The sequence below is a fragment of the Lutjanus erythropterus genome, chromosome 6 (genome assembly GCF_056507025.1).
Source record: "Lutjanus erythropterus isolate fLutEry1 chromosome 6, fLutEry1.hap2, whole genome shotgun sequence".
Taxonomy (NCBI): Eukaryota; Metazoa; Chordata; class Actinopteri; order Lutjaniformes; family Lutjanidae; genus Lutjanus; species Lutjanus erythropterus.
In genome coordinates, this window is record NC_139322.1 from 40,101,901 (window position 1) to 40,116,807 (window position 14,907).

Here is a 14,907-nt window from a genome sequence, read left to right on the forward strand (position 1 = left end):
AGTGGATGTGGGGAAGACCTTGGTACAGATGAGGTTGAACCTGTGACCTTCTTGTTGAGGGACAACCGTGACGATCACTGAACGGCATGCTGCCCACACAAAAATGAGAATAGGGGGAGGGGAGTCATGGGAACTGAGACGAATGGGAGAGGGTCCTTTTTTAGGTATGCACAGGTGATTGGATTAGAGAGGTGCAGGTGACTAATGAGATGCTGGTGATTTAGGCTTGTGGGAGGTGCAGGTGGTTTAATTAGTGAGATATAGATGATTTTGGAGAGTTTGGGAGAGAGTGGTGTGGTCCTGGTCCTGAATCTAGTTATAAAGCGAGAGTTATGTACATAACTGTGGTTCTATGAATTCTGGATGACCACCAGAGTCAGTGTTAAGCACTGCCTCCAGCGGTCAGGAAGAATGAAACAGAACTTCACTTATGGAACTTCATTCCCCACCTTTCCTCTGTTATGTTGTTTTGTATTTATAATGCTGACAAATTGCCCCCCAACTATCTTCATTCCATAAATAAATGCTAATGGCCCGGTCTTTAATTTAATTAAATCATAACTTCACTCTTCACAGTTTTTATGCCTCTGCTCCACCAACAGTCTCCACTGTGCCTCCTGCCAAGCCCTGCCTTTTCCAGCTGAAACTGGCTTGACACTACAAGCAACATATTAATACATATATATTAATATATAATGATAAAACTGATGGGGATTAAAAATATTCATATTTCGTACATTTGTCTGTTATTACCAAAGAAGAAAAACAACATAAGTAGCCTCAAGGAAGCCACATATCGATGCAATTGATTATTAAGAATGTTGTGAATTATTTTATTGAGGACAACAAGATTTGAATTGTTAATTATTATTCTGTATATGGGATAAGATTTTTAAAATAGGGGCCTTAAAAAATGGAGGATAAATGCCAGTCTGGGAAGAACACGGTGATTTTTATGATCTGTTAACTGGAAAAAGAAGAGATTTTAAAAAGGTTTAAAATTGTAAACGTATCAGTTTGGTTCAGCATCATCAGTGTCTGCAGTTTTTGGAGATTCAACACTGTTAATGGAGAAACGCTGCAGAATAAATACATGTACAGACATGATGTCCAATTAGACAAGACTGATAAGACAAAAATGCAGCTGAGGACGATTGCAGGCATGCCCTTAACATACACACACACACACACACACACACACACACTATTATTTTGTCACTATTTAAACAGTCAGTTCTGATCCTTCATTTGCTATAAGATGCCATACTTGCCAACCTTGAGACCTCAAAAATAAGGAGGATTTAGAAACCAGAGCATGAAGTCTAGAGGTCTAGAGGTCTAGAGGTCTAGAGGTCTAGCGGTCTAGAGGTCTAGCGGTCCTCCCCTTGTTGGTTTCATCAACTTCATTTCCTGCATTCTGGTCAAGAATGACAATAACAAGATTAATAGTAACAAACATATTCTTTTTTACAAATGGATGACTTCAACTGACAGTTATTAGCATGAAAACTGAATTTTTTCTTGATAACAATAAGACAGTAAATGAATATTTTACAATAAGTTTTTCTAGCTCTTAGAAAAAATATGCCCCTTTCCTTTAAATCTTTCTGTGAGGTAAAAAAAAAAGGATGTGAAAATGTATCATAAATACAGGTGAATTGTGACCCAAGGTGTAAACCAGGAGGCCACCTCTGAAATCTAATTGGCCACTCCGAGTGCCACCTCATTATCCTCAAGTATGATTGGTTATCTGTCCAGTGAGAGGCGGGACTTTAGCTTTAACCAACAAATTGATGAGTATTATGTAATGTTCATTGTTTTCTTTTTTATGTAGCCTACTTTAATTTTTTCAAGGTTAATTCAGCCTACTTGATAAATTAATACATTAATTAAATAATAAATAATGACAATAAAAGTATTTTTATGATGGAGATTGGGGGATGAACTTAGGAGTCTCACACCCTGAGGATGGATGTACAATGGAGGTACAATTTCTTTCTCCTGGCAAAAGATTCTGCAAGTTCCCCTGCTGCACAGAGCGTCAGCATTCTTTTTTGAAATATAAATTCCATGACGTAAATTCATCCCAAACTGTCAGCATTAGCCTTGCACGTTGCAGGGATGATTTAAAACAGGAGGTGATGTGGTGAGCCATTTTCAACCAATGAAATGCATTTTTTATTATTTGGAAATAACACCAGCATTGAATTGTTTATTACCAGTCACTCCAGAAAGTTGCGATCGCAACAGTTCACGTAAATTCAAACTCTGTCCATCTCTACAACTTTTCCATAAATTTGATCATTGTCTGATCACAGTAGCTTCCCGCAAGTTCCACCAATCACAGCAGTCCCCCGTGCAAACATCATATATGTACATTTAAGTGAACCAACTCAATGTTTTGGTTTATTATTCACTATGTTTTTTTGCATTTATATACCTTTTATTTTGTCGTGGGTTCTGAAAAGAACAAATTTGTCGTTGTAATTGACATTCATAAACGCTCTATGCACTTTTACTTAATTATTTAGTGCTGTTTTTGAGTTTAAAGAAAGATTTAGCTTCTTTGTGAAATACTTTTCAGCTGCACTCAGGTATTTTAGGCTGCAACAATGCCAAAAAAAAGGCCCATGAAATCCTGGAGGGACTGAGTTACAGTACAGTCATATCATACTGTTGCTGCATCCTGGGCTTAGTGCTGTCTAAAACAACTTTGATTGGTTTAAAGAAATCCAAACATGTCAAAGCATTTTTCCCTTTTATCAGAATGATAACGTGTTCAGTCAGACCTTTCTCCAGCGCTGACACGCTGTTGTGCAGAGACGTGACTGTAGGAAACCTGATTTAAAGGACACATGGAGTCAAAGAGAATAAGATAGCAAACCAAAAAGACAAACTGCAATGAGGAGAAAAACAGGAAGGAACAGCCTTCCTTATTCTTAGAAATGTCTACAAAAAGAAAGTCAGACAGTTTATAACTTGACTTGAGTTTATGGCAAATGTATAATACATAACATTCCAAATCCATCTCAAATACAGTATTTGTGCATAGCTTGTATTTAAAGCATCGGCATTTAATAATAGTGGTAACACCTTTTCCTTTATATTCCTCTCTATATTTTAGCACCTTTTTAAATAATTTGATAAATTGTTCCGTCACATAAGAAATTCTTTCGCTCCATATAAATATTTCAGTGCCTCAGTTAGTACTGATGATTTGATTAATTTGTTCCCTCAGCTTATTGATTTGTGTCCTTGAGCTGTTTTATTTATATTTATTTATATATTAAAGGGATAGTTCACCCAAAAATGAAAATTCAGTTATTATCTACTCACCTTCATACTAATTGAAGGTCAGATTTTGTTTTTTATTCCTCAAACACTGCTGGAGTTTCACAGGAAAACAGTGTTGCAGAATCTCCCAAACAATGGAAGTGAATGGTGACCAGTTTTCAAATGTAAAAAAAAAACACTGGAAAAATGCCTCCATCAGTGTAATCCAAGTCTTCTAAAGTCCTGACATGCCGTCTGCACACTGTCACAACATGTGCACACAGTTCAGGCAGTGTGCACGTGAACGTGGCTCCAAGCTAAGGATCTACAGTGAAGATTCAGCCTAAAAACATGGTCTAAATATATTTTTAGTCAGCTTGGCATACTTGGTCTTTAGGAGACTTGGATTACACCAGACAGGCAGTATGGAGGCATTTATGTTTTTATTCTGTTGCTTTTTTACACTTGAAAACTGGTCACCATTCACTTCCATTGTTTGGGAGATTCTGCAACACTGTTTTCAGGAGCGTTTGAGGAATAAAAAACAAAATCTGACCTTCACTTAGTATGAAGGTGAGTAGACCATGGCTGAATTTAAATTTCTGGATGAACTATCTTTGATGACGCTTCAGACGTCATTCAGAATTTGAGCACCTGACGGGCGCCTGTTCCTCTCTCCTCAATTTGAGGAAAATAATAAAAGGCTACAATTTTCCTAAACAGAAGGAACAAATTAACTACATTCAGTCAACAAATTACTGATGTGAGGGAGCGATTTATCAACCTTTTCACGTCTACCAGCATCTGTGAAGCATTGCTACATCATACTGTGGTATCCCACAGATACACAGGGTTACATCATGATAAATGTCTGTATGTTCACTGTGGAGTGTTACATCAGAAATATTTGGCACGTTGGACTCGCTGGGGAATCATGAAGTTCTCAGCAGTTCATGTAGAAAAATGTCCTGAGATTGTCCTCAAACTGAGATGACAAATATTCACACAGGTTTATCCTAAAACTAGCACGTTAACATTTGGAAGACAAGATGGCTGAGGACAAAGAAAGAAAAGAACTTGGCGGTCTCCTTTGTTCCTGTGAATGCCAAGAGAGTTCCACCACTGTCCTTCAGCAGGACCTCCACAGGGTAATGGTCACTGACCTCGAGCGCCTGAACAGAAACCACAGAAGAAACAGTTCAGAACATGTCTACAGAACAGAGTTTGCACTTTGCAGGTTTTTTTGCATATTTTACTATTTTTGTTCAGTCTATCAAACAGTTTCACATTTACATGATTACACACACGCGCAGTCTGTTACCTGATCCTCTGTGAGTTGGTATTCCACTTGGAAGTTATACGGTTTGGCTGAAAGAGGCACAACTGCTCTGGCAAACTTTTCCCCATGCACCACGATCCTGTTATAACACACAGATGGACAAACAAAAATACACATTTTACTAGAGACGTAACAATATACTGATCAAAATACACATTATTAAACCATAATTCTTATTTAGCTTCGATTTAGAAGGACTACAGAGTCAACATGTTATGGTTGAGTCATCTGATAGAAATATTATTTAATTAATTTGTCTAAAAATAGAAAGTTTACCAGTGTTTGAGCAGCATTCCTGCCTTGAGTGAAGTGAGACAGGGGTCCTTAAGGTATGGCTGACCCTTTTTATGCCTGATTAACTTTTTAAAGTTTTGGGAAGAATCTGACAGAGTTGACAGAAATCTGGCACACAACTTTAAAGAGCCAACATTTTCATAAATAAATATATTTCCAAACATTGATGATTATAAAAGCACATTATTTATAGTTCTATGTTATAAGTATATATTGTTAGCTTTAGATTTTGAAGGATTTGAAGGATTTTGTCTGGGACAAGGATTTTTTCTGATATAAAGGAAGTTTAGAAAAGAAAAATACAGCAAAGCAAACCAAAAAATCTAATAAATTACATATATTTTTAATTAATCCTTAAAGAATAAATTTTCACTAAAAACCTAGAATTACAGGGTTGGTATTATTATTATAATTATTATTATTATTATTATCATTATTATTTATTCATTTATTTATTTTGTTAGGGTATGATCTGTACCAATTCTCAAGAATGGGAATTCATTAAAAGAAACTGTAACCAGGTACCAATAATTTCTAATTTCATACTACAGTCAAGTTACAGTTGTCCAGAGCCACAGGAGAAAGATTATAGTCAATGGTAAAAAAAAAAAAAAAAAAAAAAAAAAGCCCCTAGAGCCAACCTTGGTGGCACTTTCTGGTGGGACCAGGTCTTATTAAAGTTGAAGTCATCAGCAAGTGCATTTTTCAGCTCCTCTCTTATCACAGCGGTAATATCTCCTTTGACAGAGTGAAGTATCTGGAGCTTTAGGTCCGCCATGTCCAAACCTTTGTGCACTGTACTGGCATTAGTGGTGTTGCGACTAGGCGAGGAGTCCATGTCATTAGCAACATTAGCACTCTGAGCCGAGGAGGTGCTAGGCCTAGCTGCGGTTGAGCCGCTGTACTTGTATTTTCTCAGACTGGAAGCCATTTCCAGAGTCGAAGTAACGTTAGATTAGTCGCTAGGTTCACAATTTACGTTACTATGACAAACTAAGTGCGTGTAGGTCGGAAGACACTATTTCTGAAACTGTAATGCAGAAGTTCAGCAGGAGCCTCACCAAACACGTCTTACTCCATTGCTGACATGCTCCGCCCCCCCTGGTGGGATCAGGTCTTATGGAGTGTGAGCTCACCTGTCATAGGTGCAGGAGGTGGACGATCGCACGGTGGTGTCCACATTGTCTGCAATGAGCCAGAAGAGGTCTTGCTCTGTAATCAGGCGCACGTTTTTCCTGTTCTTCTTAGCCAGGTAGCCACAGTCAGCGTTGAAGTCCCCAAGAAGCATCACATCCTGCTCACATACACACAAACACACAATGATCATAACATCTTTCATCAACTGAATGTTGAAACTATATTATCTTAAAGGGGCAATTCACCCTAAAATAAAAAAACATAATTTTCTCCTGGCCTGTAGTGCTATTTATCCATCTAGATAGTTTCACTGTGAGTTGCAGAGTTTTGGAGATATTGGCTGTAGAGATGTCTGACTTGTCTCCATTATAATGAAACTAAACAGCACTTGGCTTGTGGTGCTCAAGGAAACAAAAAAATACATTTGAAAAATCTAAAACCAGTGCCTCTTTCCAGAAATCACAGCCCAGTTACTGAAGATTATCCACACACCAGTTTCAGCAGTTTCATGTAGGAACTACTTTAAAAAGAAAGTAGTTCTAGTGGAAAGAAAGTAGTAGAGAGAGTACTAAAAGTAGTTGAAAGAATGTAATGTGGATCATTTTCTGATTTCTGGAATCAGGAAAAGCCAAGAAATGTTTAGGAAAAATGAGGTACCAGTACTGTTGTACTTTTTAATTCAACAAAGTTATTGCACACATAAATTTGAAAACGGTCCTTGGCTGTTCTAGTGTCAAAAGTGTCTAAGTAACCATCAGCCTGTCTTACCTCAGTTCTCCACCTCTTCATCACATGTTGCAAAACATCATACAGAGCATCCAGCTCCTTGGTGGTGTTGGATGGGGTGGTGTGCTGAGGTATGAGGACAAACTCCTTTATAGCTGAAGGTGGAGGAAGATAAGATGGAGGGAGAGGTGTTTATATGTCTGAACATCACCATCATCATGTTAGATCTTAGCGTCCTAAGTGTCGGGGGACTGACCTGTCTTTGAGGCTTTGAAGCGGACAACAAAAGGCTCTCTGGCGAAAGCATCGACGTCTCCTGGTCGAGTATCAGGGTACTGATACTGGCCGGTGACTCTCACTGTGTCAGTCCTGCACACATTGACTCAAACACATCACAGCCTGGACTTACCAGGTCTTAATAGTATAATGCAGCACAGAGTTCAGCTCACCTGTAAACAAACACATACTGCTCCTGGTACGACTCCGACCTGCCCAGCCTCTCACTGGCCACAGCATCATACACATGATCACTGTCATACCTGAGTATTGAAGAGACACACACAGAAGAATAGATAGTGCTGTTAATACTGCTGTTTGAGACTCTGTGTGTGTGTGTGGGGGGGGGGGGCATGTGTCACTCATGCTGTCTGGACATGAACCTTTTTCACACATATTGTGGGGACCAGTCGTCCTTACAGGGACCAGGTGAAAGTCCTCATAATATAAATCATGAAATATTGTGGTGATGATTCAGGTTAGGACAGGGGTCTGAAACCTGCGGCTCCGGAGCCACATGCAGCTCTTTAGCTGCTCTCCACTGGCTCCCTGTGACAAAAAGATTTTATTTAAAAAATGACAGTGTAAATTCATTCAGTTGAAAGTGAATGATGGTTTAATTTCTCATATTTTCAATTAAAGCCATTTAATTTTTCAGGCAGCAAAATGATGACAAATCAGATTCACAGCTCACTTTGACCAAATTACTTTTTTTTCTTTTTTTGAGTTTCTAAAACTCAAAGATTTAGTGTATCTAAAGGGGAAAAAAGCTAATTATCTCAACTAAAGATTACAAGTCTGCAAAACCCTTTTTAGTTATATTTTTTGTAAGAGTTTGAGTTGGGCTCAGAAGTCAAATATGTATTGCAGAATGTTGCCTTAAAATTTTGAGTCATCTCAGCTTTTTATTTATTTTTTTACAATGTGAAGTGATTCTTACATTTGCCAACTGTAAAATCATTGTCTACATCTATGGCTCAGTGCCTTTTCCTCTAAATTTTGGTGTCCATAAGCTCGTTATGCACACCAAATTTAATAGAATTTAATAGTTGTGGCCAATAATGGCTCTTTTGATCATAAAGGTTGCAGACCCCTGGGTTAGGGTATGGTTAGGTTTACGTTAAGTAGGGGGTTAAAATGTAACACTCATACATGCGGGGAACGTCAAAATCCCTCCATCAAAAAATAAAACAAATAAAATAAATGAAAGGTTTAAAAGAGCACAGACACAGGTGGAGGCAGCGAAAGCATCACTTCTTGTAAACTTAGTAAAATAATCACATGAGATAGCTTAAAGTCTTGTGTTCTTCTGAAGAAAATATTTATACATCAAATTAATTGGAATGTCTAGCACATTCATATATACAGATATTTATAAACTGTAGGTAAGTAAAGTGCTTGAATAAAGTGCTTAAAATATTTTTAAAAAAAAACACACAACACACATATAAAAACTCTAAAAGGTAAGTGCTATAAAAGGAAAATTAAGCACTAGGTATAAAACAAACTTAAACATTAAAGCACACATAGCCTAGTGAAGTAAAATAAAATAAAAGAATATTTATATGTATATATTTATATATGCCTATGAGGCCAATAAATTCACTATGTAAAGCATAAGAGATATAAAAGAAATAAACTGATATATTGTAGGTTTATAAAAAAGTTCACCTGTTAAGACTTTGGAGCAGCCGTGGTAAAGCTGTTTCTTTACTGTCTCTCACTTCCTGAAGCAAACACACGTCACAGCGAGAGATGATCTGGAACAGAAAAATCACAGCCATGAAAAAGTGATCTTCAGGATATTGTGGCTTCATATTTGTACAGTGGGAGGAAGAAAGGACATGTCATCCATCTTTTTCTACAGCCTGTAGTGGCATTCCTTCAAAAATATGTCAAAAAGCCACTAAGTAGCTGCGGCACAGTAAATTCAGTCTGACGCAAATAACATGAGATATAATCCACTTAAAACACTTTTACTGAAAATGACATCATGTCACATGATAGTAAAACTATGTGCTCTCATGTCTGATGCAGCTCTCTGCTCTGTTCCACTCTACTGCTCCACACATGTAACATGGCTAAATTAAAGAGGGTAAATGCAATTTACATCTAATATGCATGCATTTAATTTTGAACATCTTGTACATTGTCTGTATTTTATACAATGGCTAGAAATGTTGAACTATAAAATTTGCATTATTTTAAATTAACTCAAACTTATTCTCTTGCACATTCTATAAGTAGCACATATAAGTGACTTGCATTTTAGGTATGAGGATGCTACATATGCTTTTCCTACTATAGTCGATCCTCCAGGAAGTGCACCAGGCCTTAATGACATTTAACAAAATGGCCTAACTGGGTATGAGAAGGTTACATGATGCACTGTGTAAACACTTTTTCCCATAAGCTTTCATGGTAAAATAGTGGATACATTTTTTTTAGCGCCACAACCTCGCAATGACTAATTTTTGTATGTGTTGTCTTTATTTTGCCCCTCTTTATGTACTGTATTTTTTATGTGTTGTTTTTATCTGCTGTTTTTTTATTCTTTTCTGTGAAGCACTTCTTAAGAAAATTTTCATTATTTATTATATTAATCCGATAATCTGACCAAACGGATTAAAGAAAAGCCACACACTTTCAACCTTTTTATTCCCATTCAAGCCAGCAGAGGGCTAAGCTGGAACTTTTATTAGCTTCTGGAGAGAGGCATGCCAGAAAAAGTGAGAACCAGCTGCTTCAGGTCTGGATGTATTAAGAGATCTGGATACAGCACTGCTACTCAGCCTTGCTGCCAATTTGACCCAGTGGACTTGAGGTATTGCAACTGTAAAATCCCCTGAGGCCTAAAACACATAGACCACCTTTATGAAAGAGGTGTCTGTAAAACAGATTCAAACAACACCAATTATTAATCTTTGTATTATGAATCTGTTTTATATTTGTAAACTGGTTAAGGGGAAAAATATTAGTTCCCTTGAGTTCGTATATCATAATTTTAAAAGAATGGATGTCTCATTGCAATTTCAACAGTTACCTCATTGTTCTTGTTTTGCATAACAATTTTACTGTACCCAATTATCCTATAGATGCCCCATAATTTAAAATCACTTAAAGTGTCATTTATTTCAAAGTCCCCATTAACCACAGATTTGTTATTCCCTTATTCCCTAATAACTAGAGACTGGTATTGATACCCTGTATATGCTACATAATTACACAAGAATTTGAGGTCATATGTCAACGTATGTCTGTCAAATCTATGTCTTTGTCTTACCCTGGTAAGAGTATGCATGACATTGCTCTTCTTGGACTTGGAATCTCCAAAGTGTTGAAGGTTGAAGGCACAGATTCTAAATTCTGAAGCCCCTTGAACGTCACACGCACCCAGGAGGAAGGAGAGCAGGAGGAGGGACGAGGACCTCATGGCACCGAGCTGCAAGAGACAGTAACACACAAAGGGGTGTTCAGGTTTGATTAAACATCTACACACAAAAAGGGCAGCAACTGTAACACACAGTGGTTTACAGGTATGTTCAGTTGAACATGAGACAAGAATGCACATCAGGACACACACAGTCCTGACCCCCAGACTCCAAACAAACTCTAACATACACATTCTGTAGTGTCCTGACACACATCCGCACACATAACTACAATACTTAATCTGTATCATTACCATGTAAATGCCCACTGTAGAGCTCACTCTGCCTGCATGTTTTAGATGTTTCCCTGCTCCAACACCTGATTCAAATGAACAGGTCATTATCAGGCTTCTGCAGAGGCTTCATCACGAGCTGATCGTTTGAGGATTTGGAAACACTGCTCTAGAACACAGGAAATATAAAGGACCGGTGTGTAATATTTAGTGGTATCTAGTAGGAAGCTTGCAACCTGCAAACACTTTTTTCACACTTCCCTTTCCCTCAAGTTCTGCCATATCCTGCCAAATAATTCCCCTAAATCTTGCTTTATCTTATAGGTCGTGCACTCCATGGATGTATAGATGAATCTCGGGAGTATCCAAAATAAACAAGTCAACAATGCAGACACCAAGAGTGACAACACACGGGCATCGCAGTAATGGTGGCACGGCGAGATGGTGGAACATACAAAGCGGTGGTGGAATTCCTCTCTTAGAGGAGCTGGATGCCAGACACCAAAATGTTGCCTATTCCCTTCAATGAAAATTGCTCGTCAAGCACAGAAACCAAAAAAGTTTTCCAGCTTCAGGGGTTGCTTCTGCGCTTTGTGGCCCAATGCACGCAGAAACTCCTTTAGGGCTTTCTGCCAGAAATCTCAAAGCCTTTCTAACACATGGTTAAAAAAAACCCAAAACATGATCTTTTTTTTTTATAGTATGGACTGATAGAACAGAGAGGTGCCAATTCACCGTTGCCCTCGAACAAAGCACTGAAGCCCTTTCTGCTCAGGGCACCTGACTCAGGGGAGCCGCCTCTCTCTCACACCTCTCCAGTGGTGCATATCTGTAGGTCCTGGTGGGGTGTGTGTGTGTGTGTGTATTTTGGGCCTCTGTGTTTGTGTGTGTGTGTGTGTGTGTGTGTGTGAAAAATAACAACAGAGAGAAAAGCATGTGATTTCCCCGAGGGGAATTAATCAAGCATGCTTTCCTCTTCAAATAAAAAAACATATACATAATAAGTTAACTATGCCTAAAAATAAGTCGACAATCAGCTTCATGTGGGAGTTGTACCCTGGTATTTCTGGTGAGGATTTTGTCACTTTTTATACTATGTCACCTGATATCCTAAAGCCTCTCTGCCAGGAAGCTTTCTGGGAATTTTGCTAGAAAGCTTTTTGACAAAGATTTCTGCCATGGCTAACACATGGGATGACGTCACACACTTTTCTAGGCTCCAAGAAAGTTTTACAAATATAAAACCTTTGTAGTTTAAAAAATCAGCATAAAAAGAGTAAAAAAAAAAAAAAATAGGAAAAAAGTATTAACTGTAGGGCTACAGGGCTGAGTGACAGTGTTGTATCAAGCTCTCTTAACACATGATGGTGATTGAATCAAAAAATAATTACTCAAAATATTAATTTACTGTTAACATTAATTCATAAGTCAAAGAAATCTTTGCCTCATCTAAATAAATAAAACACAACAAAGAAATATTTCTAACAGTGTAGTGTAGGTCAGTCATCACCACACACTGGTTCTTCCACAGTCTTTCTTCCATAGTTTATTTAAGATTTATATTTGCAGTACACATTTTTAAGCTTTTAAAATCTGTATATTATTTTTCTGATGAGAGGAAAAACTGAGAGCATGTTAACTCTTCCTAAATGCACCTGTTTTCTCATGTTAAAATGACCTTAATTGTTTTCCTGTATTGAGATGGCCTGTTAGCTCTAACTAAATGCATTTATTTCTCATTTGTAAAGTATGTGTATATGTATAGACTTTGTGAATCAGGTCGTGATGATTTGTCATTTTTAAAAAAAATAGATCCTCAGGAAAATAGTGTGGGAAACACTGAACTAGATGTTGCAACAAAGAGAGGCAGCAGATCAATGAAATGAGACCAGGATAACGTTGTGTGTTGTGAAAGATTTAAACATTAACTGCAGTGCAGACACAGCCTCAGTGTCTGTGGTCTCACGCACAGTGGAGCTTCCTGTTGATGATTTCCCCATAATTCTACAAAAGGTCAGGTTCACCTAATACTAGCTAATGCTACTGTTCTTACATGGTGTTAATATTTTTGGAATAGCATTAATTGCCATTCTCAACCCTGCTCATAAAGTATGGTGTTATGGGAAGAGATTATCTTAGCTTAGCATAAAGACGGGATGCAGGAGGAAACAACTGGCTTGGATCTGTCCAGAACACAAAAATACTGCCAGCATCTATTCAGCTAAACATGAAGAGAAATGGTCAGTCCTCTCGACAAACTCTCAGCCAGAAAGTGAATGTCAAACTATTCCTTGAAAAACTTTTTTGGCCACAAAGAAAGAAAGTAAGAAAGAAAAAAGGAAGGAAAAAAGAAAGAAAACAATCATTTATTCAGATAAAATTATTCTACATTCACCCTGAATTACAACAATCACATAACAACATACAAAACAAAATAAAATCAACAAATCAAGTGAAATTAAATTAAAGCAATAGATCAGCAAAAGTGATTCCCAAACACATCAAAAAAGTTTGTCCTTATAATCCCACATCTTTTGAAAAGAATCTAAATTCTCCATTTTAACATATTAATTATGTTCTACTGAAATACATGTCCTAACTAGACTCTTAAAAAGAAAGAACGGAAAAAAGAATGAGAGAAAGAAGGAAAGGAAGGAAAAAGAAATAAAGGCAGAAAAAAGACAGAAAGGAAGAAAGAAAGAAAAGAGAAATCGCTAAATAAATTATTTTTTTTTTTTAAATGCACCAAAAATAATATTAAAACTAAACATGGGCACTTATTAATGTATAAATTGTTACAAAAAATCCTATTTGTTTGAATATGCTTCTATGTTTATTTACATTTGCATTGATTGTACAGTATTATATTAATTATGAATATTTATAGTTTAGTCAACATATGCCAGCGCCCATCATTTTCACAATGGACTAATGCATAAAGAATTGTGAAAAGAAAATAGAGAAATAAGTACATTTGGGGAACTATGGGGGTGCAAAGGGAAATAATACAGAAATAAATGTATATAATAATAAAAAAAAAATTAAATGGGAAAGTAATTAAATTTGTTGGTTTTGTTTCTCCATAAGTTGATACAGGTACAGCTGGTGAAAGTGAAGTTTTCACTTGTGGTCACTCACAGTTTCTATCACTCCCTTTTTATTCTGATTGAGTACTGTTCGTACATCTGATAAAATCATTAAAACGTTGATTGATAATGGTTTAAAACTAACCTAAGCTCACTCACTGCTATCACCTGACTGAACTTTGAACACAGACGAAGACAATAGATATTGATTATTTCATCCCACACAGTGTCACACATAAAGGCTTCTGTCTAAACCACACACTGACATGAAAACAGACACTGTGGCAGATGAAGGAGTCTGTTCTCATTAAGGTTATTCAGGGTCAGGGGTAAACCCAACATGATGTCAAGATAACTGTGGGGAAATTCTTCATGTTCAGCTGTCAGTTGCACTTCCACCAGCACACATGACAGGACGGACAGTGTGACTACAAACCTCTTCTATCAGCATGAAACACACTTAAAAGAAGCTGGTGTGTGTTTTATCTCCTGCTGAACAATGAACACAAGTCACAGCAGAATGTGTGTTAGATTTACAGCCTGCAGTGTGCAGCATGTACTCTCTCTCTGACTGTCCTTTTGTCTCCTTCTCTCTCTCTCTCTCACACACACACACACACACACACACACACACACACACACACACACACACACACACACACACACACACACACACACACACTCTGAGAGACAAACATCTCAGGTTACAGATCACGTTCTCCAGGCAGATTTTTTTTTTTTCAGTTTAAACAGAGTAAATGTAAGTCAAAGCGAAACAACAGCAGCTTACCAGCTTGTCAGATCCTGAGACGTGTGTAGGGTTTGCTTGTTTCTCCTGTCTGGTGAAACTTGAAGCTGGTCTCAGAACTGTGCTTCCTGTAGGAGGGACTTCAGGAACTGAAGTGTAACTGCAGCCTACAGCAGCTGACAGTTAATATGTCATTTCAGACAGATAAAATAAAACCATCAAAGCTGCACTGAATGTCAGGCATTCATAATGAATATGCAGTGTTAAAGTAAATTGCCTGTTTCCTCTTCTTACTATTTCTCTCACTGACCCTCAGTGTGAAACAGTACAAGCTACTGTGATGTTCAGTAAGTCAAATCTGGTG

The 14,907-nt window shown here is 37.5% G+C and overlaps 1 protein-coding gene across 2 annotated transcripts; it reads right to left on the bottom strand.

The window, feature by feature from the left end:
* Positions 1-4,032: 4,032 nt before the first annotated feature.
* dnase1l1 (deoxyribonuclease I-like 1) lies at positions 4,033-14,738 on the bottom strand. Of its 2 annotated transcripts, none has more exons than XM_084721890.1 (9): positions 14,586-14,738; positions 10,329-10,487; positions 8,717-8,805; positions 7,219-7,308; positions 7,026-7,138; positions 6,812-6,924; positions 6,043-6,200; positions 4,595-4,691; positions 4,033-4,445 (listed from the first exon to the last, which is right to left on the bottom strand). In XM_084721890.1, the coding sequence occupies exons 2-9, from the start codon at positions 10,476-10,478 to the stop codon at positions 4,296-4,298; spliced, it is 960 nt and encodes a 319-aa protein (XP_084578016.1). In that variant the 5' UTR covers positions 10,479-10,487; positions 14,586-14,738; the 3' UTR covers positions 4,033-4,295. The 2 variants fall into 2 exon arrangements, with proteins under 2 accessions (XP_084578016.1, XP_084578015.1); XM_084721889.1 differs by lacking the exon at positions 14,586-14,738 and adding an exon at positions 10,731-10,873.
* Positions 14,739-14,907: the final 169 nt, after the last annotated feature.